This window comes from Pseudopipra pipra, chromosome 7, assembly GCF_036250125.1.
Source record: "Pseudopipra pipra isolate bDixPip1 chromosome 7, bDixPip1.hap1, whole genome shotgun sequence".
Classification (NCBI taxonomy): domain Eukaryota; kingdom Metazoa; phylum Chordata; class Aves; order Passeriformes; family Pipridae; genus Pseudopipra; species Pseudopipra pipra.
In genome coordinates, this window is record NC_087555.1 from 15896725 (window position 1) to 15920092 (window position 23368).

The 23368-nt window shown below is 35.4% G+C and overlaps 1 protein-coding gene across 5 annotated transcripts in view; it reads left to right on the plus strand.

Annotated features, from left to right (window-relative positions):
* The window catches only part of SESTD1 (SEC14 and spectrin domain containing 1), a 54408-nt gene extending 31329 nt beyond the window's left edge, over positions 1–23079 (plus strand). For 4 of the 5 annotated variants that reach the window (XM_064660718.1, XM_064660720.1, XM_064660719.1 and 1 more), the window contains 12 exons: positions 1757–1854; positions 2209–2264; positions 4731–4942; positions 8602–8724; positions 12062–12256; positions 12878–12992; positions 14068–14227; positions 16844–16925; positions 17253–17375; positions 18249–18440; positions 20258–20379; positions 22843–23079. In XM_064660718.1, the coding sequence (XP_064516788.1) occupies positions 1757–1854; positions 2209–2264; positions 4731–4942; positions 8602–8724; positions 12062–12256; positions 12878–12992; positions 14068–14227; positions 16844–16925; positions 17253–17375; positions 18249–18440; positions 20258–20379; positions 22843–22972 (1608 nt within the window). In that variant the 3' untranslated portion in view covers positions 22973–23079. The remainder of the gene's footprint in view (positions 1–1756; positions 1855–2208; positions 2265–4730; positions 4943–8601; positions 8725–12061; positions 12257–12877; positions 12993–14067; positions 14228–16843; positions 16926–17252; positions 17376–18248; positions 18441–20257; positions 20380–22842) is intronic. The other variant, XM_064660722.1, reaches the window with a different exon arrangement.
* The last annotated feature ends 289 nt before the right edge of the window (positions 23080–23368 follow it).

The following is a 23368-nucleotide window of genomic DNA, read 5'->3' on the forward strand; positions in this document are numbered from 1 at the left end:
TGTCCTACATGAAAACTTCTGTCAGTGCAGCTTCTCCAGTACATAGAGGTGCAGTAAATGTCTATGAGCAACTACACCCTTAAATCATTAATAGACACAAATTGTGTAAGCAACTGCCAACAGTTGCGCATAGCTCTCCAGAATCTTTTTTCATGGATACTTGCTTTTCAGTTACTTAAATAGAATTTTCAAAACAGTATTTAATTTCCAATGGAACAGTGTGTTCCTTTCCCATGCAATTTGTTCTTAAAATGTGTGTCTTCATCTGGGATCTCCAGGTGGGATCCTGGACAAGGAATACACTACAGTGTGTTGCAACTACCTAAAGCCTTCAAACGTACCTTGCAGCCAATCTCACAGCAGTACTCCCCCCTTCATGGAGTCTGAGGACTTTCACCACTTTTGTTTCTGTTTTGCTGAATCTTAGTGAATTGTGTGTTCTCACCCAAGGCAGAGAAAGCATCGTCTACTGTGTGGGGTTTTTTTCTACTGGCCTTTGCATGGGCTTTATGTGTTTGTGGATTAGGGCAATGCAGTTTGTTTCTCTGCTTGAAATTGGGAGCACCTGGACACAGGGGAAGGAAGGGAAATCTAATGTCACTCTCCTTCATTTTGGTTTGATATACACAAATCTGGCTTCTACTCAGCTATTCCTGCACTCATAAAATTTATAAGAACAGTACTTCCACTCTCTCTGGGACTTTTGCTTTATGTTTTGTTCAGACTACAACTGAAAATGTCTTTCTCCTGTCTCTCCTCTCTTGGCTTATTTCACTTGTTTTGTATATTAATAAAGAATCTCATCCTTGCAACTCCTGAATTCTGAAACTAGACAAGTGAGCAGAAAGGTTGTTTAAGGTACTAGCTGAAAAATAGTTTACAACTGTTTATACATGTTCGTGCTATGGATTTTTTTTTTTCTTTTTTAGCAAATGAATTTAGCTTGTATTTTGTAAACCACTCTTATAAATTGGCTTTTAAGACTTGTCCATCTCAGATCCTTTTCGGTTTTCCTGAAATTTTAAGTAGTCCTAGATAAGTTAAGGAAAGTTCACTGGCAAGCTATTGATTATTAATTTAATAACACCAAAATGACCTGGAAGTTATTGTGCTTGTCACTTAAGGCACCCAATCATGCTCAGTTTTGTTAAAAAGCAAAACTGAAACCAACCCTCAGAAGTCAGGCACATAGGCATTATCTGAACAGTACCCAGTGTCTGACTGTACAGGCCTTCTTATCTGAAATCAGAAGCCCCTGTGTTCAAAGAAACTGATGAGGGTATTTCTTTCTATATAGTATTTCTATGTAATATGATACATTTTTCTTTTTCTTTACTTATTCATTACAATATAGTCCATTTCAATAGTGATTAGGAGCTGAAATCTTCACAAAATTTTAATCCATTCAAGTGAGCTGTCAGACGTTTGTGTAACATGCCTTGATTCTTAAAGGATTAAATGAAGATGTAGAATAAATATGTCCATAAAAACTTACAGGCTTTGCAGTAATCTCATTTTTTTCAATATTTAGAATTCAGTCCACCTTAGTTATACTCACTATCTCCCTAAGGAATCTTAGTACTCTTAGTTGTTCCCTTAACAAAACTAGGTTTCTACCCTACCATCTGAATGTCGGGAAATAATTACACTGTGTAAGGATTGAAGTACACTTACAGAACTAGTGGATAAATTTGCACTGAGGCCTTCAATACAGCTACTTAAAATTTTCTTAAATTAATACCTACCTCTTACTTAGGTATTTGAAAAGTTCACGAAAGAATCAACATCTTTACTGGATGAACTTGCTCTAATTAACAACGGAAGTGATAAAGGAACTCAACAAGAGAGAGAGAGGTGTGTGATTCACTTTTTGAAATCAATCCTTTTGGATTATAAAATTTCATTTGAAATCCAAGTATGGAAAATATTATATGCCTTAAATATTTTGAAATGCGTAAGGAAATTCTAAACATTTATAATGTATACAAGAAGATACACGAGTCTTTGTGTAGATGATGCTCATTTGACTATTTGAGTACATGCAGCTCCACTTTTGTTTTGATTCAATGAGTTGAAAAAGTGAGGACTTCACTGAGTGAGGGAGGAAGCTTGATCTCTTAAGACCATCAGGTAGTTCTAGCCTTAGTTGAAGTTTTTAGTGCTATTGTAATACAAATTTTAATAATTTGTTTGTTACTTTTTTTCAAGATCAATAGATTTGAACTTCCTTCCATCAGTTGATCCTGAGACGGTATTGCAGACAGGTATAGTAAGTCAAAAAACTAGAATGTTGGTGAGTAAGGAGACATAATTCATTTTAAGCCCCAAATGAAAGCACAGAGGGCACAATAATTATCTTAGCCGTCTTCACAATGTGACAAGCTTATCCTTTAATGTAATCTTTGGGTTAAAAAAAGGTGATGCTAAGAAATGGAAGAGATTGAAATGTGTCTTTTTAAATACATATTTTTACAATCCTACTAACATCTTTACAATATTACCGTAACTAATGTTTAATTTTGAGAATGCTTTGTGTCTAGATGATGTCAATATGTTTGCCTTATAGAATGAGTCTGTCTCAGTAGCCACCAAATGGTTACAGTACAGACTGGATTTTCCTGCACAATTCTAACAATTTACATCAGTCTAGTTCTGAACTGGTCATCTGTCAGAAAAGTGAAGCATACAGTCAGCATACTGACTCTTTGCTGCTTAGACTCTTCATTCAGCATTAAATGTTGGTTTTAGGGTGAATTTCCTATTGACAATGAAGTATAATAGACTCAATTTAGACTAGAAATTTGTTTTTAAATCAGTGCCTTTTTGGAATAAGAAAGCATAAAGTTAAGGTGGTGATCAGAGTCTGAGTGTTCAGAATTCTTACCTTATGGCCTCCTATAAACTAATGTGTGAATCACATGTAGCATTTGTCATAGAGAACTACTGGCTTTATGTTGCCCCCTCCATGAAAAATTTATTAAAAGTGGGATAATACTGTTTTGACTTAAAAGGTGAAACAGTAGTTTCTTACTCTGGTCTTTGAAGTTCTTTAAAATATGAACTGTCTGTAGACACTGTCACTGGATTTTAGCTTAATTGTGTGTCCTTGTCCAATGGTAAGATTTTTGGACAAAACAACACTTCAATTTTGTGTAAGCAGATGGCTCCTGAGCCCATTAGTTTATATGCATTCTCTGTTTTCTTAATTATGGCATAATGAATTTTTTTTTTAGCTACTAAGTTTCATAACTTCCATTAAATCATGGAAGTTCCTAAGAGGCAAGCTTTCTCTGTTAGAGTCACTGTATTGAAATCTTGAGGGGGGGAGGGGGAAAAAATCAACCCTCCCCAGTTAAACATTTCGATCTCCTAAGGATAAATACTAACAAACTGAGGATTTAGATAAAAGGCTTCTGTTTTCCATAATTACAAGTACTGTTCCTTTCACAAGTTCCAAATCCACATATATAGTTCTTAGAATTTGATAAGGATTTAGTTTAAAAAAACATTTTTACCTTGAAAAATGGTAATCCTTTACTGCTGAAACAATACAATTTCAAAATTATCCCAGTAGAACTGTAATATCTTGTAAAAGCCTTTAAGTCTGTTTGCTCCGAAGCTATCCGTGTAGTATTATAAAGGATGAAATCCAAGATGTTTGTTTCTATAGTATGGCAAAATGTATTTGAATTCTTAAAACATTTTCATTTCACAGTAATATATGCTGAGTAGTTTAAACTTGTTTGCTGCAATCTCCAAAGCTCTGGGCATTTTGATTGTCTAAATAATACCAGTTGAATTTAGAGTCTTATGCTTCTGCATTTTCCTTGAGGTATTACAATTACTCAAGTGGTAATTTTTTCTTTTAGTGAACTGGCATGTTACCATTTTAAGACCTGCAGAACTGATGATCTTGAATTGGCACACTTTCACACCAACATACCTTTAGTGACCAAACACTGATTTATTTTAACTTGTTGAGCTGTTGAGGAACAAATTGATGATCTGGGTTTACTGGTAGTATGGTGTTTACATCCTGAAGACTTTAACATAACTTAAAAATAACATTCTTCAAACAGTTTAAGTAGACGATTAGTCAAAATATACTATTTTTGCATATATGAAAGTCATTGCAGTGTAGAGAGCCTGTACCCTGATATGGTGCTTAAGAGCACAAAGAAAAAGGCGAGAGAAGTAAGAGCAAAATATTGAGAAAAATAGTATTCAGCTCCACACTCTCTATGTAAGTGTTGTACTTGCTATAAAAATCCTGAAAGACAACAGAGAAATTATATGGTCAGTTTTTCAGTGCTTCTAGAGCATTCATTTAATATAAGAAAATAAATTGTTTGAGAGAAATACTTCAGATGCTACTCACCATTTTGAAGAATCAGAATACTTAGAGTTCTTTAAGATTCCGGAATGTGCTTGCAATTGTTTCTTTACATTAATCAATGCTATTGTCAATTTGCATGTTATTCACAGTATCTCTTTTATATATCTAAAATATAACACCTTTCTTTTCTTCTACTTTATGACTGATACAGCCCCACAAACTGTGACCAGAGTTCTGCATGAAAACCATATCATTAAATGTGATCAATGCATGAAAGATCATTAGCTGCAAGAATGCACTGTTGGATGGTTTACAAGCAGGCATACTTACTACTAATTTTGGGGGGGGTGGATTTGAATCTAAATTAACCACATCATTACCTGTGTTCTTAAAGGTCATGAGTTGCTATCTGAGTTACAACAGCGTCGATTCAATGGTTCAGATGGAGGGGTCTCCTGGTCTCCAATGGATGATGAGCTGCTTGCTCAGCCACAGGTCATGAAGCTGTTGGACTCACTCAGAGAGCAATATACCCGCTACCAGGAAGTGTGTAGACAACGAAGCAAGCGCACACAGCTGGAGGAGATTCAGCAGAAGGTAATGCAGGTAAGCTTGGAGTTGTTCTTGAATACTGTGAGGCAGAGGTTTGAACTCGAGTCACAGACTGTGTTTCCTGTGAAACTAAAAATTAGAGGTGAGCCCTTAGTGCCTCCCTTCACTCCTCAAATGTTAGTGTGCTAGTTTTACTCAGTGCTTTACATTGTGGCTACCACAGTGACTTTCCCAAGGCTGTTGTCATATGTGGAGGTTATTTTAAATGTGCTCTCTTGCCATTGTGCTGAAGAACCTTCATGTTGTCCCTTTGCTGCGTGCTGTGGCAGTGTGTGGCTGCATTGTTGGAGGGGCAAATGCTTGACCTGTTGGCAAAGAGAGGAACATTACACGTGTGATTGTAAATTTGCTTGAGAGTTGAAAACCTTCCCCTGCCTATGTCATTTCAAGTTCCTGTTACTGAACATAAGCTATTATTTATTCCTTATTTTGTCTAATATTTTGTAGTTTAACCTAAGTTAAAGTGCTTATACTCTCTGTATTTCAAGGATACCCTCACAAGAATGAATATAAACTTCCTAATCAATTCTGTGTTAAAGGTCATAATGAATTGGTTTGGTCCTTAGGAAACAGGCATGTAATTAGCACTTTCAACATCATCTCAGCAGACTCTCACTAGAGAAAATCGAGGAAATGGAATTAATTTATTCCTCTTGTATTTATCACTTGAAATTAGATTTATGTATTTTTAAGATTCTGTGTAGTTTGAATATGCAAAATCTAATGGAATAGATATTGCTTTTGACCTTCCAGCACTGGCATTTCTAAGGCATGAGGAGTGCAAGTCAAGTACTTCCACTTGACAGCATTTCAGATATGGGCAGAAATAAAACCTAGCTAATTTTGTGTTATCTAGGAGTGAAAATACAAATCTACTGAGGAGATAATGTTCATTTTGTAGTAATTCAGATTATTATAAAAAAATTTAAAAAGCAAATGTCATCTGCTGGTATGCTGAGCTGGAAATAATAAAAATAAAAGAGATTAAAATAGTCCTATGTAGAACATATCAGCATAGCTGTGCGTATAATCAGGTGAGATTTTTTTTTTTTGCTGTGTTAAAGTTGTGATGATTGATTTATAACATATTTTGGCAAACTGACATTGTTAATGCATTTAAATAGACTTATTTATCATGACAGCCTCATTTTGCAATATTTGTAGTAGAAATAGTTATTGTTTGCTCTGTGTACAGTATGGATGTTACATGGCAGGGGAACTGAGTCTCAGTACACAGTAAAACTAATGAGTTTTATAAAGTGCATTTAAAAGCTTTCTAAGTGGCATACAAATATTTGGGAAAAACTTACTAAATCTAGAAATTATTTAGTTTCCTTTTGGTTTACAGGAGAAAATCAGGCTAACAGAAGGAGTTAAAGATGAAAAGTAAGAAGCTAATGATGTGCTGGAGGAAACCAGTAAAGGCAAAAGGCCACGGAATTTATTTTGACAAAACAAACAGAAGTTGCCATATAACATGCTTGCAGTATTTTCTGTTAGAATGGGTGTACAGAGAGAGAGTTTTTCCCCGGTGTTGCTGTTATTTTTTTTTCTTTAGTGTTTTGATTTTCTGTTAGCTTTCTTTATAGTTACATCCTATTTCATTCTTTGTATAGCATGTTGTATTGCTACCACTCGTGGCTTGCTTTTGTGTTCCTGTTTCATTTTCACTGTTTGCTTCTGCCTACTGTGACCTGCTTAGTTCTTACTCCTGTCTCAAAGCCTCTTATCAATAGCCGCTTCTCTTCCCTTGTGCCTTCACTATCCTGCCCTCTCCTTTTAATTACCTTACTTCTGTTCAATAGTTTTGTTTCCCTTTCTTTTGTCTTTAATTCTGCAGTGTAAAGATGACAATGATTTTCAGATGTTTTCTGATGAGCAGTTTTTCTAAACACTGCTTGGGAGCAGCTTTGTATGTTATGATAAATTCTAGCTTTGTCCCTCCTTAGGCAGAGGTGTTAGTTACTATTTTTCTAACCTTAATTAATTAAAATTAATGTGAGGCTTTGCAGGAGTCTAGTCATTAACCATTTAAAAATGCATTTCATGAAAAATTACATTACTTTCTGCATGTCCCGTAGTAACTCTGCTCAGTTCAAGCATCTGTCACAAGAACAGCTGTGTGCTAAGCTAAAGTTGCAGAGGCAATGCAGTAGTTGCTGAAAACTTGAAATGGGGAGGTGGTCTTGGTCACAGGGGGCACTGCTAAGCAGGAGCCTTGCACACTGTTTCAGACTTGCATGAGAACTGTCACTTCCATATGCAAGTTTTCCAGGCCACACTGACCTTACAGGGGGACATCTGAGTGCCTTCACTTCTAGGTCAGTTCCATATTTAACCAGCAGCAGCTGTGCAGAGGTGCTGAGCACAACAGGAAGTTTCTCTTTAAACAAAATTATCCTAGAACTGTTGTCTTAATTTGTCCTAGAAATTATTAAAGTGAGGAAAGCTCAGGATGCCTTTGGAGCAAAGAATATATGCTTTGAAAGGGGGCGGCAGGCAGGGGGGTGGGCAGAAAAGGGCAGTGGGAAGACAGTTACATAATGACTGAAAAATGGGGTGAATTCAGTGACTGTCTGTAATGGTGATGATCATTCTTGATTTACTGTTGCACTGTACTTTAACAGCACTAGAAAAATGGTCTGATTAGTCCCTGTTTCATTTGTCTTCATATTTATGGGGTTACATTGTGTATTGTATTGTATTTCCTGAAAATCTGTGTGAAGCTATTTTGTCATCCATGTTTAAACAAAAGTCACATTGAGGGGAGGAAGCCGACTTCCTATGCCTTTTTATTAAGGTTCAGAATGTGAAGGTATTCCTGCATTTCCTTACTCCAGGACTCTAGCAGTGACTTCTGCTCTAGGTTTTGTTGCAGCTGTCTCTATTTTCCAGATATTTAAAAAATTATCATGAAATTTTTCCATAGATATCTGATTATTCAAATGTGTGTAAGGAGCCCAAATTTTGAGATACTGTTTTGCTCTGAATAACATTTACATCAAACGAAATAGTTTCAAAATAATAATAAAAGAAATCCAATACTGTAGTCCAGAGTTGGACTGCTGTGACCTTGCAAAGACATATTCCATGAGTTGTGGCCACTAAAACTCTGTAACAGGTTTCTGTTATTTGAATAGAGCAAATTGAAAGACATAAATATATAAAATACTAAGTTCACGTGTAAATTTAATTTTGGAATAAATATATATTGTGTATTTGACTGTTAATATATTCAGCAAAATAAGGAGAAAGCTCTCAGGTGTGAGGTCAAATACAGCTGTGCATTGTAATCACTTGGGTAAAAAAAATCTTGTTTGAACACAAGAGGTCCATTTTCATGTAAATGGTATTTTGAGCTCTTTTATTGAGAGCTATGAAATGAGAAGTGTGTATATGAAAAAATCTTGTCCTAGTTGCCACTGTTTTCATGGAGCTGACAGGCTAAGGTTAATGAAAAGTAGTTTCTACTTAAAACTTTTGAGGATGTGGATGGATTCCACAACAAGACTTCCAGAGATCTAAAAAATATCTGTTTTTCTCATAAACATATACTTTTTTTTGTTTCTGCTTATATTAAAAAATTCTGTTTATATCAGTTGTCACATAATTGATTTGCTACTTTATTTTTGTCATCTTTATCTTATTGACAGGTAGTCAATTGGCTTGAAGGACCTGGATCAGAACAGCTAAGAACCCAGTGGGGAATAGGTGATTCCATTAGAGCTTCACAGGCTTTGCAACAGAAACATGAAGAGATTGAGAGTCAGCACAGTGTGAGATTTCCCATACCCTTTTCAAGTATTAAAATAATTCATGCAGTTATGAGGAGTGTATTTTGGTTATGAGGATCTGGGAACTTTGCGCAGTACACAATGTTATGGGTTACAGAGGAAATTATCTGAACTGTTTAAGAACTTAATGTGGTCATTCTATTTGCATATTATTTATTTTCTTTTCCATTGTAGAAAAATGTTAATTTCTATCTGTGATTTTTCTTGGATTTAGTATGTTACAGCAGTTCTTAAATTTTCATGTTGAGTAGGATGAATAAATTTACTTTTTCCTCTCTACCAAAATGTCTGAGAAATCCTGTACTTCTCAGATGAATAACTTAATAATTTTGTCCTTTTTAGACTACATTTGCCAGTAGCTGAAACTGGCTTAGTACTTGCATTGATCAAGATGTCAGATATACTTTATGTTCATAATGAAATCTTGAAGATGCTGTTTTGTATCTATACTGACTTGATGCCTTTGCTTCTATTTGGAATACTTCCTAAGGTTCAGTAGAATTTTGTCTTTGCATCAGATGATTAATTAGGTTACAAATATTCAGTGCTCCCAAAGGGAGTGTTGCTCACAGTACCATTCCTCTTTTCTGACTTCTCTTGTTGTAGACATCGACAATTATGTCCACTTTTCCTAAGTTCCCTTTAGTCATGGCAAAGAAAATAGTCACTGAGTTATAATTTTTCTGATGTAATTTAGAAAAAAAACAAGCCCAGACCTTTAGTCTGAGAAACACTGTGCCCTAGACTACACTAGTTCTATTGACTCCATCTCTACTGAGTATGGTTTCCTTGCTTGATGCAGCAGTGGATACTGTAGATGTCTGTGTTCCATCAGGTAAATCCCATCTCCTCTGTATTGTTCCTTTAAGCTCTTCAAGCAGTGTTCTACTCTGAAAACCAGTAGCTTCTGAAGTATAAAACATCTTGCAGTTAAAATCCTAATTGGAAAGAAAAAAAACCAAAATCTTTTGCCTACTTAATTGACAAAAATAAATATCAGTATCTTTTAGTCATATTGGCACTACAAACTGCAACTAAAAAACAAGATAGAACATACTTTGTTTTCACTTGGGTATCTATAACAGAGAACTGTTCTTTACCTGGAGTCCTTGAAATCCCACTGAAGTTTGCAGGTTGGCCTACAGTGTGCTGATCACTAAAGCACTGGCAACATGGAACACAGCTTAGTTCTCAGATGCTGGCAGAGTTTGCAGAAATAAATCGGAAAATATATATTTTATTTAATACTAAAAGAAATAATTGGGAGACCACTGCACTACGTTAAATTTAGATGCCTGTTTGGAGATTAAAACCATTTTTTCCCCAGCAGCACTGGAAAAATGTGCTTTACCCTCTTCTTTGATTTTTAAGCATTTCATAATAGCTGAGTGTAAACGTTCTCTCATTGTTTTCCTTTTTTTCTGTCCTAATAATTGAATTGACAGTTTGTATGCTTGCTTTCTTTCATCACCTATTTATTGTTGATTATACTACTTTGCAGATATTTGGAAAAACTGTGTGATTTGTCTTGAAAATAGGCCTTTTCACTTCAATTTACTCTAAAGTGAAAAAAAAAATAATTTCCATAGGGTGTTTTTTTTTGTTTTTTTTTTTTGGGGGGAGGTGTAGTTAAGTGGGGTTTTTTGAGGTTTGTTTTCTCATTGTTTTCTTCACGAGCAGTACATTAGAACTGCTGGTTTTGAGCAACTGTTGGTCTTTTCTCCATGGTTTTGAGCTGTCACATACTGTTGTGCCTAACTTTCTCCCATGGAAAGGATAAAAACCATAATTTTTGTACATGGTTTGCTGGTCTCTGAATTTCACTGATAGTTTGCTCAAATCAATTACTGCAATTCTTTTACTTATTTTAATGCTAAAAATAAAACCTAAAAGGAAATATATATAATATAAAATATGTAAAATAAAATATAAAACTAAAAGTATTAATCTATATATAAAAATTATTAATCTATAATTTTTTTGACTTCTCATATTATAGTTGACTTGTTACATTCAGTAGCCTGGATTTGTATGTTGAATGTGAAAGAGTTATGTTGTGTAAACTGACTGTATTGAATCCATATATCTATAGTATGTGTGTGACAATGGAAGATGTTTTCACATTATGTCATCTTAGTTTCCCCTTTTGGGGCAGATGAGAGATTTATTCTGCTCTTAAATTTTTGGCTGATTCTAATTTAACTGTTTCATTACCTTTATTTTTCCCCCCTCCTTGGTCTTTACACACTCTGTTCCTTCCTGTGAGCAGATAGCTTTGGGTAAAAGGAAAATAAATTCAGAATATGGGTATTTGTACTCTGTTTTTCATGCTTTGTAGATAAATGATGCAAAAGCTGAAAGTGTAATTTGGAGAACTCCAAACATCCCAATAGGAGCATGACAAGGATACAAATTAGATCAGATTTTGTAGGCCAATAGATGGTGCTGTTCCATAGCACTAGAAATGCATTGCACTAGGGCATTTGAAGGTCACTTCACTGTAGGCCAAAATAAGAGATGTTGAGCAAACACGTTTTGCTTTACCAGCATCTCAGTCATGCATGATGTGAATGTGATCTTGATGTATCAAGTTGTTTTTAAATCTCCCAAAATTGTTAAATATTTGAACTATTCTCTTCTGCAAATACACCACCATGACAACATAACTGACTCCCATATATGCATTCAGTAATCAAAGCATGTTAAAAACAACTGCACATTTTGAATTGAGTAGTATAAAGCTCTCTTTAAATAAGAAACAAGATAATTTTGAAGTTTCTGTACATGGACATTCTTTTATTCAGAAAATAGAGATTACTTTCACTTTGTCAACATTAGTATTTTTTCTAAACTTTTAAGGAGATTACTCCTGCATTCAATCCTGTCACTGAAAGTAACTCCTAGATAGCCCTGTCAACAACTTTTTGTAATAGGTGATCACTTGGGAAAAGGTCTTTTGTCTCAGTAGACCAGACATTTAAGCTTTAGCAATTTGTTTAAAAATGGTGGAGTTCCTCTTTTGGTTTGAGTGGAAGTTTGTGCTGGGATTAGTAGCCATGCCCTGTGATCTTCCCATATTTCTGTGCCAGTTTTTTTATAGTGCATACATTAAAATGAATTAAGCACTTTTTTTGAGTTGATTTGAAATTGGGAATGTTTCTTCTTCTTTTGTGATATCTCGTAATTCTATAACAGTATAACCTGTAACGAGCTCCTTTTTCAATATGATTATTTATTAGTTTGCAGTTGATTATATGCCATTTATAATAAATAAAATTATATTTGGTATTTTTAATGCTTCATTCTCTTGTGTTTCTAGGAGTGGTTTGCTGTTTATGTTGAGCTTAATCAGCAGATAGCAGCTCTTCTAAATGCAGGGGATGAGGAGGACCTTGTGGAATTGAAAGCATTGCAGCAACAGCTGAGTGATGTGTGTTACCGGCAGGCCAGTCAGCTGGAATTCAGGCAGAATCTATTACAAGCAGCACTTGAATTCCACAGCGTTGCCCAGGATGTAAGTTTTTCTGTTTCATTTTTCGTGGGCTCACCTATCAATATATTATTGCCTTAGTATTGTAAACGTTGAATACATTGGAAAAAAATTTAGGGAGGTGAGGGAAAATAAAATGTCACTTGGAAAATATCATAAGTTATCATTTATTATAATTGAAATGCTGAGAAAATCCATTCCCTCTTTTTTAGAAGGGAAGTACTTTATATTATGTCTTACATTTCAATAATATTTTAAATAAAAGTGTTACTAGTTGAAAAGTTGCTTTTTCCTCTCTCTTGTTTTTTTTTTTTTTTATTAGAGGTACATGCATTAATTGAACTGGAATTTGGTGTACTTTTCATAGTCTCTGTTTTTAAAATGGTATACTCCTTTCATATACTTGTCTTAAAAAAGAAAGTAGAATTTTGGCTTTCCACTCTCCCACTATCAAGGGATGCATGCCCTTGGAATTCTACAGCCAGATGGCTCCTTTATCTTTCATCTTGACTTTCATTTTCTTATAGCTGAAAAGAGAAATTTCTAAAACGAGAAATTTCTGAACATTTAGGAGATTGCAGACCCAGCCATCTGAAGCTCAAACTTCTTTTTAAATATTAGCATTTGTGTTGTTCTTCGTTTTAGTTGTCTCAGCAATTGGATGGTTTACTAGGAATGTTGTGTGTGGATGTAGCACCAGCAGATGGAGCATCAATTCAACAAACTTTAAAACTACTGGAAGAGAAATTGAAAAGTGTTGGTAAGCAAAATATTTCTTTGTTTCAGATGCACACACATTACAGGAGAAAAAGCAGTAATCTCACTACTCTCTTTAAAAAAAAAAAAACAAACAAAAAAAGCTGGGGGGGAAAAAATCTGTCTCTCCTGGCTGCATAATGCTTCACTGAACTACTTTTAGTACAATATAGTAGTTCTGATCTGAAACTAGTTTTCTTCTAAATATTTAACATCTAATAAATGTATTTGTTATATGCCGCTGTCATGCATTTTGTCTGCAAACAAACTTTTTTCCCCCATTAATCATCCTTAGTATCTTGATATTATAGTGCTTAGATGATCTTTTTGTCCTCAGAACTGACCCTTGATGATTAAGATTTTCATCCACTCCGTTTTAGAATGCTTATACCGAGTGTTTTGTAGTACTTTTGAACGTATATGTTAATAAATGGCACATTGAATGTTGTTACACTGTCAAGCATATGGAATTGAATATTTCAGTTGGAGAGATCTGCAATGATCATGTTCTTCATTGAGTTGTAGGAGAACGAGCTTTGAAACAAAATCATATCTGGTAGTAGTAATGATTGGAATATAACAGTTTGCTGCATAAATGAGATACTCCTTTAGGAAAACAGATAGTAGAGCTGCCAAAAATTAGATATAACAGCAGATTTTAAGGGTTGGCAAATCTCAGTGTAGAAAAGTGTATCAGCCATATCAGATGTAACTTCTGTCAGCAGTGGAAGAACATTTAGGCTACAGCTGCTTAGCTGTGATAAATATTTTACGTATTATGCAACTGTGTGGATGAAATACATTAATTAGGTATTTATATGCTGAAAAGCTGACTTGCTGTCAGCTTTTATTGTTATCTGCTAGGTCATAAAATAGCGAAGCCTTAGTTCTTTGTTAGTATAGACAAATGCTCACTCAAACTTGAGTTGGAAAGGGCAGTAAAAGACAGACAGTAATGCCCTTTTCACTTTCCAGTCTTCCATCTCAGATTCTGTTGCATTTTATCTCTCCATTGAGGGGGAAAAAAAAAATTATGAGAGTGACCATTGACTGTTTTTTTTTTCTTTTTGTTTTGTTAGACTTAGGCTTGCAAGGTTTGCGTGAGAAAGGTCAAAGTCTTCTTGATCAGATATCTAATCAGGCATCATGGGCCTATGGAAAAGATGTGACCATTGAAAACAAAGAAAATGTGGACCATATCCAAGGAGTAATGGAAGATATGCAACTTAGAAAACAAAGGTAAGAACAGTAGTTCTAGTCATTAAGATTTTTGTGTGTTGATAGGTAACTTTATATATAATTTTGCTTGTTTTGAAGAGACTGTTTTGTTTTATCTTCAGTTAAGGGATGCAGTACAACTGTCATTTATATTTGTAGTATATTTAAATGGGACAGAAGCTTCCTTGCCTAATCTGTTGGAGCATATTCCTAACACCAAGCACCTTTTGTATTTTGCTACTGAGTATTTGAATGCTTTCCTATACTTGTAAATGCTCAATAATTATACATTCCTTTTATATGTAATTATGAAAATGAGGCAAGAGGTATGTTTTATATGTTAGCAGTTTGAGATGGAAGTATAAGACTACGGTAGTGGTGATAGCTGTAATATTACCTATTAATAATGCACAGATTTGTTTATCCTCGTTTTTACAACCTCTGTCCTTTGAGCATGATATTTTCATTCCTGAAGATAGGAAGACAAATGAGATCATGTTGGGTAGGACAGCATACAAAATGGAGGCACAGAGTTCAGTTTTCAAAATGTTGGTTTTTATGAGTTTTGGAAAATGATAAAGTGGGGGATTAAGTTGCAGTAGAGAGAAATACTAGAGAGAGTGTAATTTGCAAGAAGGATGGATTATGCTATCATCCTCTTCCTCCAAAATTTCACTGATTATTTTTTCTTAAAGATGTAGTAGAACTTGATTGCCTGTAGTACTGCCTTTTTTTTCTACTCAACAGTGTGAAAGAATTCGGTGGCATTGGCAGTATTACTGCAGGAACCCCTGAGACAATGTAATGCTGTCCATAGAAAGTGCCTGAAGTTTGAGGGCCTTGGCTGAACAAAAAGGAGCCTCTAGGGAACAACAAGGTCTAATGAGCATCAAATTACTCATTTTGCAAATTAATTCTACAACTCATAAATTGTTTTATTAGGGAGCTTAGTGTAAGAAGCCATGTGTTTTGGTAGTGCCTAGAGAAAATATTGTTTTAAGTATGTCCTCTGAATCCTATTTACTTGATCAGCACTTGTGTTTAGAGGGCCAACTGCAAAAAGCTGTAGAGGACGTGTCACTGTGCAATAAAATGGCAGTTGGAATTCAGTACTGAGAAAAGAAATGTACGTGGGAGAAGGGAAGACTATATACATAGGAATGGACTCTGAACCATCTGTGAACTCAAGAGTAAACACTGGAAGACTTTTGTGGAAATTGCTTTAGTGTTCAATCATACTGTAAGAAGCAAGTAGAACTCTAAGGATTCTTAGGAAAGGAATAGAAAACTAAAAGAAAAATGTCATTGCATCACTGTGTAGATTGGTAGTCCATTTCTAAGTGTTACACAATTCTGGTCCCTATTCTCAGAAGGGATATAGAATTGTGGGAAATCAATTAGAGAACTAAAATGTCAATAAAATTTCCAGACAAAGGTAGGAAGCAGCTTTCAGATGGTGAGTGATTGAACAAGGTTCTTTAGCCTGTATAAGAGGAAAAAAGTACAATACGACTACTATCTCACTAGCATTTAATAGTAATTTTTACAATACTTTTTTTTTACAGATTCTATTGCACGTTTCTTGTTATTTATAAATACATATAATGTTCACTTCCAGGGGGATTTTGCTGCCTTAGTTATGCTTTTGGAACCCATAAAGTGTTGCCCTGCATTATTAGAGCAACACATTTTCTTTCTGTAAGCATTACAGGATGTGTAACAAAATGAAGCATGTTAACAAACTGTTCTTTGGAAGTGTTTATGTTTGCAATTAGTTTGGAAAAAATCATGCATACAGTCTTTTGCATTTGCTTATAAAGCTGACTGTTGTTGACATTAGTAATTCCATTTGCACTGGACAGGAGTGAATTGTACTGTCTGTTTAGTAGGCCTCTGAAATAGAAGTGGAAAGTATTCTGCTAAATGTAATTAGCTTAGCTCTCACTATGGAAAGAGAAAAACTTTCAATACTTTTTTTGAATTCTAACTGGAGAAAGAACTACAAAATATGCTCAATTCAGAATAAGATAGTTAGGATTAGTTAGATAGTTAGGATTAGTTTTTATATGAATTAGATTTTTTAAATGCTTCCTGACAAGTATAGCAAAGGATGTTGCAAGATATTACCATCTTTAGTAAGCTAAAAATAAAAATGGAAAAATGTATTATCTTTTAAACAGTCCTCATCATATTAATCAAGAAAACTTTGCCCCCAGCAAACAGTACAATTCAGAATTATGCTAGGGTGAAGGCAACTTTGATCTGAATTTCAGTAGGATAAAGTCTGTCTCAGCCACATGTGGCAGATCTTACCAGTGGAACGATGTAAGGAACTTGCAGTGCTGCTGCAAGATCTTGTAGCTATGGCTGGTGTTACTGTCTGCAGCTTACCCATATCAGGAATCTTGAGGATCGTGATTTCAGTGACTTGTAGTGCTCTGTTCTATTTATTGCATATTTCTTATTGTTGTGTGAGATATTATATATTTTGCCCAAGCTAAGCATCACAAAAATGCTTTAGTCAACTTTTCATGGGCACTTAAATCTTAGTGTTTCTCACTGAAAATGTTGTCAAATTCAGAGTGTATTGTGTCTGCTATACATCTGTTGGTGAGTCTTTCTGTGCTACTGTTTAAGGTGTGAGGATATGGTGGATGTGCGGCGACTGAAGATGCTTCAGATGGTGCAGTTATTTAAGTGTGAAGAGGATGCTGCTCAGGTATGAAAGTGCCTACAGAATTTCATCATTCTGGTCTTTGTAGTTCACTGGTTTAATTTATGGGGGCTGATGATTTCACAGGTTTTTGGTTTTTTTTGTAACTTTCAAATATAGTTTTATTTAGGGAATATGTCAGTGAAAAAAAGGCTTATAGCAATGTCTGCAAATAGCGTATTTGGTAATTGCATGCACGATCTACCAGTTTGTGATAGCTGATTTAACTTTTCCTATATCAAAAGCATATACTAGCACTGAAGTTACTTCACCCTTCTGGACTAATTTCTTTTTAATTTATTAGTTTTTATTCTTTTGACTGTTGTTTTTAAGGCAGTAGAATGGTTAAGTGAACTGTTGGATGCTCTGCTGAAGACACACATCCGACTGGGAGACGATGCTCAAGAAACAAAAGTTTTACTGGAGAAACATCGAAAATTTGTTGATGTTGCACAGGTGAAATGAGTTATTTTTTTTTAGCAATTTGGGGTCTGTACAGTTTCAGATAATCTCCTAAATAGAATTGATATCTGTATGGACAATTATTATACAGCTGTTACTCGTCTTAGTGGTTTGCCTCAATGCTTTAATGAAAAAATTGTGATTGCTGAAATTGGTGATAGGCCTAATGAGATTTTGCAGTTCTATCCAGAGTGGCAATGCTGCAAGTTTAGTACCTCAGTTAATCTTCACATAGGCAATGCAAAAGACCAAGCAAAATTGATTGACTTTTGTGAAAGACATATTTCAAACAGTCTTTAAAATTACTTTTGATAAGCTGAGCCTTTTTCAGGTGCTTTTTCAGTCATTGACTGCTTTTAGGAAGATCTAATTTGGACTTGTTAATTAACAGATGTGATGTTTTCTAATTGCACCTGTTACACTGGAACTGATGAATAAAAGCTGATGATGACAGGAGGGTAGTTTGCTGTTATAATGAACTGCCACAGTGCACCTGGGTGCTGGCTTACTACAAATGTGGTGACAGTGAAACAAGTGAAACAGTCATCTTGGCAATAGGTATCAAATGTCCTGTGTTAAATCCAAACATTTATTTGAAATTTTCAGGAAGCTCTGTTCTTTTGCCAGTGTGAACACTAGACAACAGGGCATATTTTATTTTTAATAAGAGTAAAAGCAGTCTTTGGTCATCACAATTTTATTCATACTTCATCAGCATTTTCTAGTAGACCAGGTTAGTTCAATATAGTTTGTGGACCTAAATTGCAGACAGAGCTTTCATAAACTTGACTGCTGTTGCTTTATTTAGCTGCTGTTAAGTGCAGAGTTTTTACATGCACTTTCTTTCCCATCCTCTCCAATTTTTAGAGTACTTATGATTATGGGAGGCAGTTACTGCAGGCAACTGTTGTTCTATGCCAGTCCTTGCGGTGCACTTCAAGGTCCTCAGGAGACACACTTCCAAGACTGAACAGAGTGTGGAAACAGTTTACAGTGACTTCTGAAGAAAGAGTACACCGTCTGGAAACAGCTGTTGCATTTCATTCAAGTGCTGAAAAGGTGAGTGTTGTGTTTTTAAGAAGAAAAATTTCTTACCCAAATTTAAGCAAACGAAATTTAAGGAAAGTGAAGTTGTCAGTGTGTATTTTTTTACCCTATCTAAATATTACATTAAAAAAAAAAGCAGAAATGAATTCAAGCATACTTTTCTAACTGTTAATTTCAGGTTTAATACCATTGTTGTTCACATACCTATATTGGTGTGGGGCCTGCTTAACAAAAAGAGAACAGCAGCCCTCTTTAAATGGGAGCTCTGATATTGATCATAAAGCATTTCTTTGTGTCTTTAAGGCCATTATTCTTAACAGCCAGAAACACTTCTTGATTTCCATAATACAAAGTTGTCAGGTCCTTTAAGTTCTTTGGAGAGTTAAAGGTGTATTGCCCTTCAAGGTGTGTGCATTTTGAATGCAGTATCCTTTTCACACACAGTGTAAATGAGGGCAACTCTTGCCAGTTAGTTTCTACCTCTTGTATTTTGCACCTGAAGGGATTTGAGTTGTGCTTTCTTCCTTTTGAACACACCTCTACCTTGGTATGGCTTTCAAACTCCTGTAACCCAACGTTTCACTGCTGTGCCCTGTCATATGATGCGAGAAGCCACAGAGGAGGCTGAGGAATAGTTGGTGCTCAGTAACAGTTTACTTAAAGGGGAAAATGTAGAGAGTTTTCAAATGCTTGAATTTGAGACAACGTCCACTAATGTATGTCATGAGAGGTAGGGCCTTTTTTGTCCAGAAACTGTTCTTTCTGTGAAGAGATACATTATAGAAAAGGAGTTTAGAGTATGTGTCTCGAATATTGACAATAAAATTGCATGTAACTGCAAATAAAGCCAACTTTACACATGGTAAAATAAATTCATTCTGTCATTAAAGGAGAGCATGGATTCCAAGTTGATTCATGTGCCCCTTGGTTTTATTAATTTCTTATTTGTATGAATGGAAGATACTTTGACTTTACAGGCATTGGGAGTTGATGGATGTTCACAAAAGCAGAAATATATATCATTTATGCTGTCAGAGGCAGCTAAAAAAAGTTTTACCTGATACCAAATTAGATTTCAGTGGTTCATAAACTCCTAAAAGAGTAGATTCTTTCAATCCATATTATGAGCATTCTTTCATTATTGCAGTAGTTAATTGCAGGTTTTAGGTAGTCATAAATTTAAAGAAAAGTAAATGGATGGCTGAAAAAAACCAGCCATGTTCAAAAACATAATTCTCCTAGCACTACTGGGACATATTACTGAGTCTGTGTGGAAAATACACTGTTAATATCCATGTTGTTTTGGAAAAAAGTAAGAAATGGCAAAGGGAGAAATGGAAGAAAACACAGTACTAAGTACTAGTATTGGGTCACAATCTCGTCAGGAAGGATTTGTGTTCAGACTCTTTAAGTCCCACCTGTTCTGTGCCAGATGAGGATTTTAGTTTTGAAATGTCTTGTAAGGGGCTCTTCATTAACTATGTTTTTTTCCACTTTATATGGCTGTCTGGTATGTTTAATGATGTAGGTTATGATTTTTATGCATTTTATATCTGTGGCTGGAATATTGTCCAGCAAGACTTTTTGTTCCTCTCAGAAATAATGAGACATTCTAATACACAGCAGTGGTAGCCCTGAACTATCATCTTAATGTAGCTTAATCAATATTTTCTTTTCTTGAATTGTATGAGTATGTCACTTAACCTCATGTAAATGTGATCGTGAAGATACTGAAAAAGCATTCACTCTGCCAGTTAATGGAACTTAAAAAACTACATGCTATCCCTTGTTTACTTTATTCTGTATTTTCTTACTTTTATTTTAAACAGATTTTGCAGGAATGTCCAGAGCAGCCTGAAGCTTTTAATGAAATGGAGCAATTTGATGAAATTGAAGCGGTTGGGAAATCACTGTTGGACAGACTAACAGTGCCTGTAGTTTATCCTGATGGGTATGCAGAATGTTTTTTCTAATGCCTTTTGAATAATGTTTTTGGTGAAGTTTCATAATAGACTCATATATGGAAGAATCCTGAAGGCTTATTGCTGAAATTGAAAAAGCGGGCGTGTTGTCTTTGGAAAGCTGGAGATTGGACCTGCCTGCTTTCTATAAAAAGATGGGAAAGAATTTTTAATGAGTACTGGTGTGCTGCCTTTTTAAAGTAGTGACCTTTTCACACTGAGTGATTATTAGATTTGTGCAGTTTTTGCACCAGCACAGTATGTAGAAGTAACAGAAGAATGACCAGTCCCAATCTCTTCTCCCTGAAAAAAAGATACCAGATGAGAATTATGGTATTTTGATTTATTTCTTTGCAATTCTATCTATCTTAAGTCTTAAACCAGTATATTGAAGACAAATTTACATTTGATTCAATCAGTAAACAAAACAGTACTTCCCTTAAGAACTATTCATACTAGTTTAAAATTGGTGGTTGTCTTGAGCTACAAAAGCAAATTGAATTTAGAATCTCAGCCATAATAAAACTCAGTTCTCTGTATTTAATGAAACAGGTGTGTCCATTGTTATGCTGAGCTTGTAGTTAACTTCTACCTGAGTATTACCAAGCCATAGAATGAATCTCTGGGTGTGTAGGATCTCACACCACAATGAAAGAGGTTTGAAATCACTGTTTTGAATTAGAGGCTGAAACCTTATGAGATAGTATTAGGCAACCACGTTATGGGTTACCTGAAGTTGATCTGCAAGAAGCTGGTCATGGAAGTTTATTGTCATATTATTTCCAAAATACCATATTTCTTCTGCAGTGTAGTTTCTTTCAGTAAGGAGTGCTAACCCTGAAGATGGACTCAGGCCTGAACTAGTAGTGATTTTTACTGCCCTTTTAATGTTTGAAAATAGTGGAGCATTTTATAGCTATGAAGAAAAACAAACAAACAAAACCAACCTAAAACCAGACCAAGAAGTGTTTGTTGAACTTCTGAATAGCAGATTTTAGGGACTTGATAAATGTAGCAACTCTTCATTTATTCTTAAAATGCATGTAATTTGCAGATAGACTATTAAAGTTAAAACAAACAAGGCATTTGCCATACTTAGTCCTAATGCAAAGCTCCTGTGGCTATAGGTATATATACACACACCTGTATTTTAGCTGTCTGACTGAATCCTGAATATTATTTCTGATCCCTCTGTCATTTCAGCACCTTCTCAAAAATAGTATCTTAGCTCTCCTACATCTCAGGATCCTCTGCTCATCATTCCTAAGGATTCTATTTTTGAAGCATTTAACAAACAATTTGCAAAGGGTTCACTCATTATTAGAAATAGTTTAATAAATTTAGAAACATGAAAAATGTCATAAAATGCATGGGGGCGTTTTCATCAGCCTGTTCACTTCTTCAGACCTTTATCAGTATCTTTTTGGAAGTTCAGGTCACTGTTCCCTGTCCTGCTCTTGGCTTCTAATCTGTGTCAGGAAAAACATCTCCCCATACTGTGATCCCATATGCAGTTGTGTAGTCTGACTTTGGAGTTCCCTAGTCAAACAAGTCTAACTTTTCTGTCCACTTATGCCTGTCTGAAGCAACTTACATCTGTCTGAAAGTTCTTTGTCCTACTACCATTTCCAAAGTTTACAGCTTCTGTACTCTTTAACTAGATTTGATTCCTCTTCTTCTGAAACACCTGTTCTGTTCAAATCCTCCCTTTGCTGACACCTTGGTTAGTTGTTTCCCTAACATTTCAGCTATTCTTTGTTGTATTTGAATTACACAGTTCTTTCAGTTTGAGAGGTAGATGGCATAATTTGACAGCATGTGGCTGACTTAACATTTGAAGAGTCCTTCAATAGTGCAGCAATTTTATAGCCTCAGAATTCATGTGCAGACAGATTTCATAGATTGTCACAGTATGCAAAATTGTTAGACTGACTTGGGGGATAGCCAGAGAAGGGAGGTAAAAAATAGTGTTGAGAAGTATCTAGTTGCACGTAAGGAATAGTGCCCTGCTGTTCAAATAATAGAATGGTTTGGGTTGGAAGAGGCATTAAAGATCACCCAGTTCCAAACCCCTGCTATGTGCAGGGACACATTCCCCCAGACCAGGTTGCTCAGAGCCCCATCCAATTTGGCCTTGAACACTTCTGGGAATGGGGCATCCACGGCTTCTCTGGGCAACCTGTTCCCGTCTCACCACTCTCAACCTTCTTTTGAGAGTATCTTTTGGGTATAAAAGGCTCATTGAGTATTTATAATAAATTCATCAAGTCAATGACTTGATGTCAAGTCTCATCGCTGAGTCTCCAAAGCCCTTTAAAGTTGGCTTTTAAATTGCAAGAGGATAAAAATGGCTATTTTTCCTGTCTGTTTTGTGTTTTCTAGTGCCATTCATGGGTATATTCATATGTCATACTTTTTGCTAAAAACTTTTTGTGGTTTGTGGTTTTTTTTAGGTCTGAGCAGTACTTTGGGAGCCCAAGTGACATGGCTTCTGCAGCAGAACACATTAGAGAGAAGATGAAGCTAGTTAGCCTGAAAAAGCAGCAGCTGAGACAACCAGAAGCCACTACCCCAGAGAGCTAATACTGACCCTTGTCTATGAATTCATAATAGGACTTAAGTTTGTAATCCAGCATGTTGTTTGCATATTACAGAATTTGGCATAATATATTAAAATGCATTTCACAGCCGTTACAAGTCTCATCTTTTTTTTGAAGTAAATGTTCTCAGCATCTTAATACTGTACATCTATCAAGCCATAATTATTTAACATGCTATGAAACCATAGACTCCAAGTATCTTATGAAAAGGAACTGTAAACTTTGCACTGAAATTTGCTGTAAAGCTTTACCTGACCTGTCAGCTGCTTCTTAGTTAGACAGCTGATGCAAGCTTTGAGTGGTGCTAATTAAAGTGTTAGAAGTTCCATACTATGAAATTCTAGTTCTTTGCTTCCCCCATGCCCAGGTGATGTAGTAC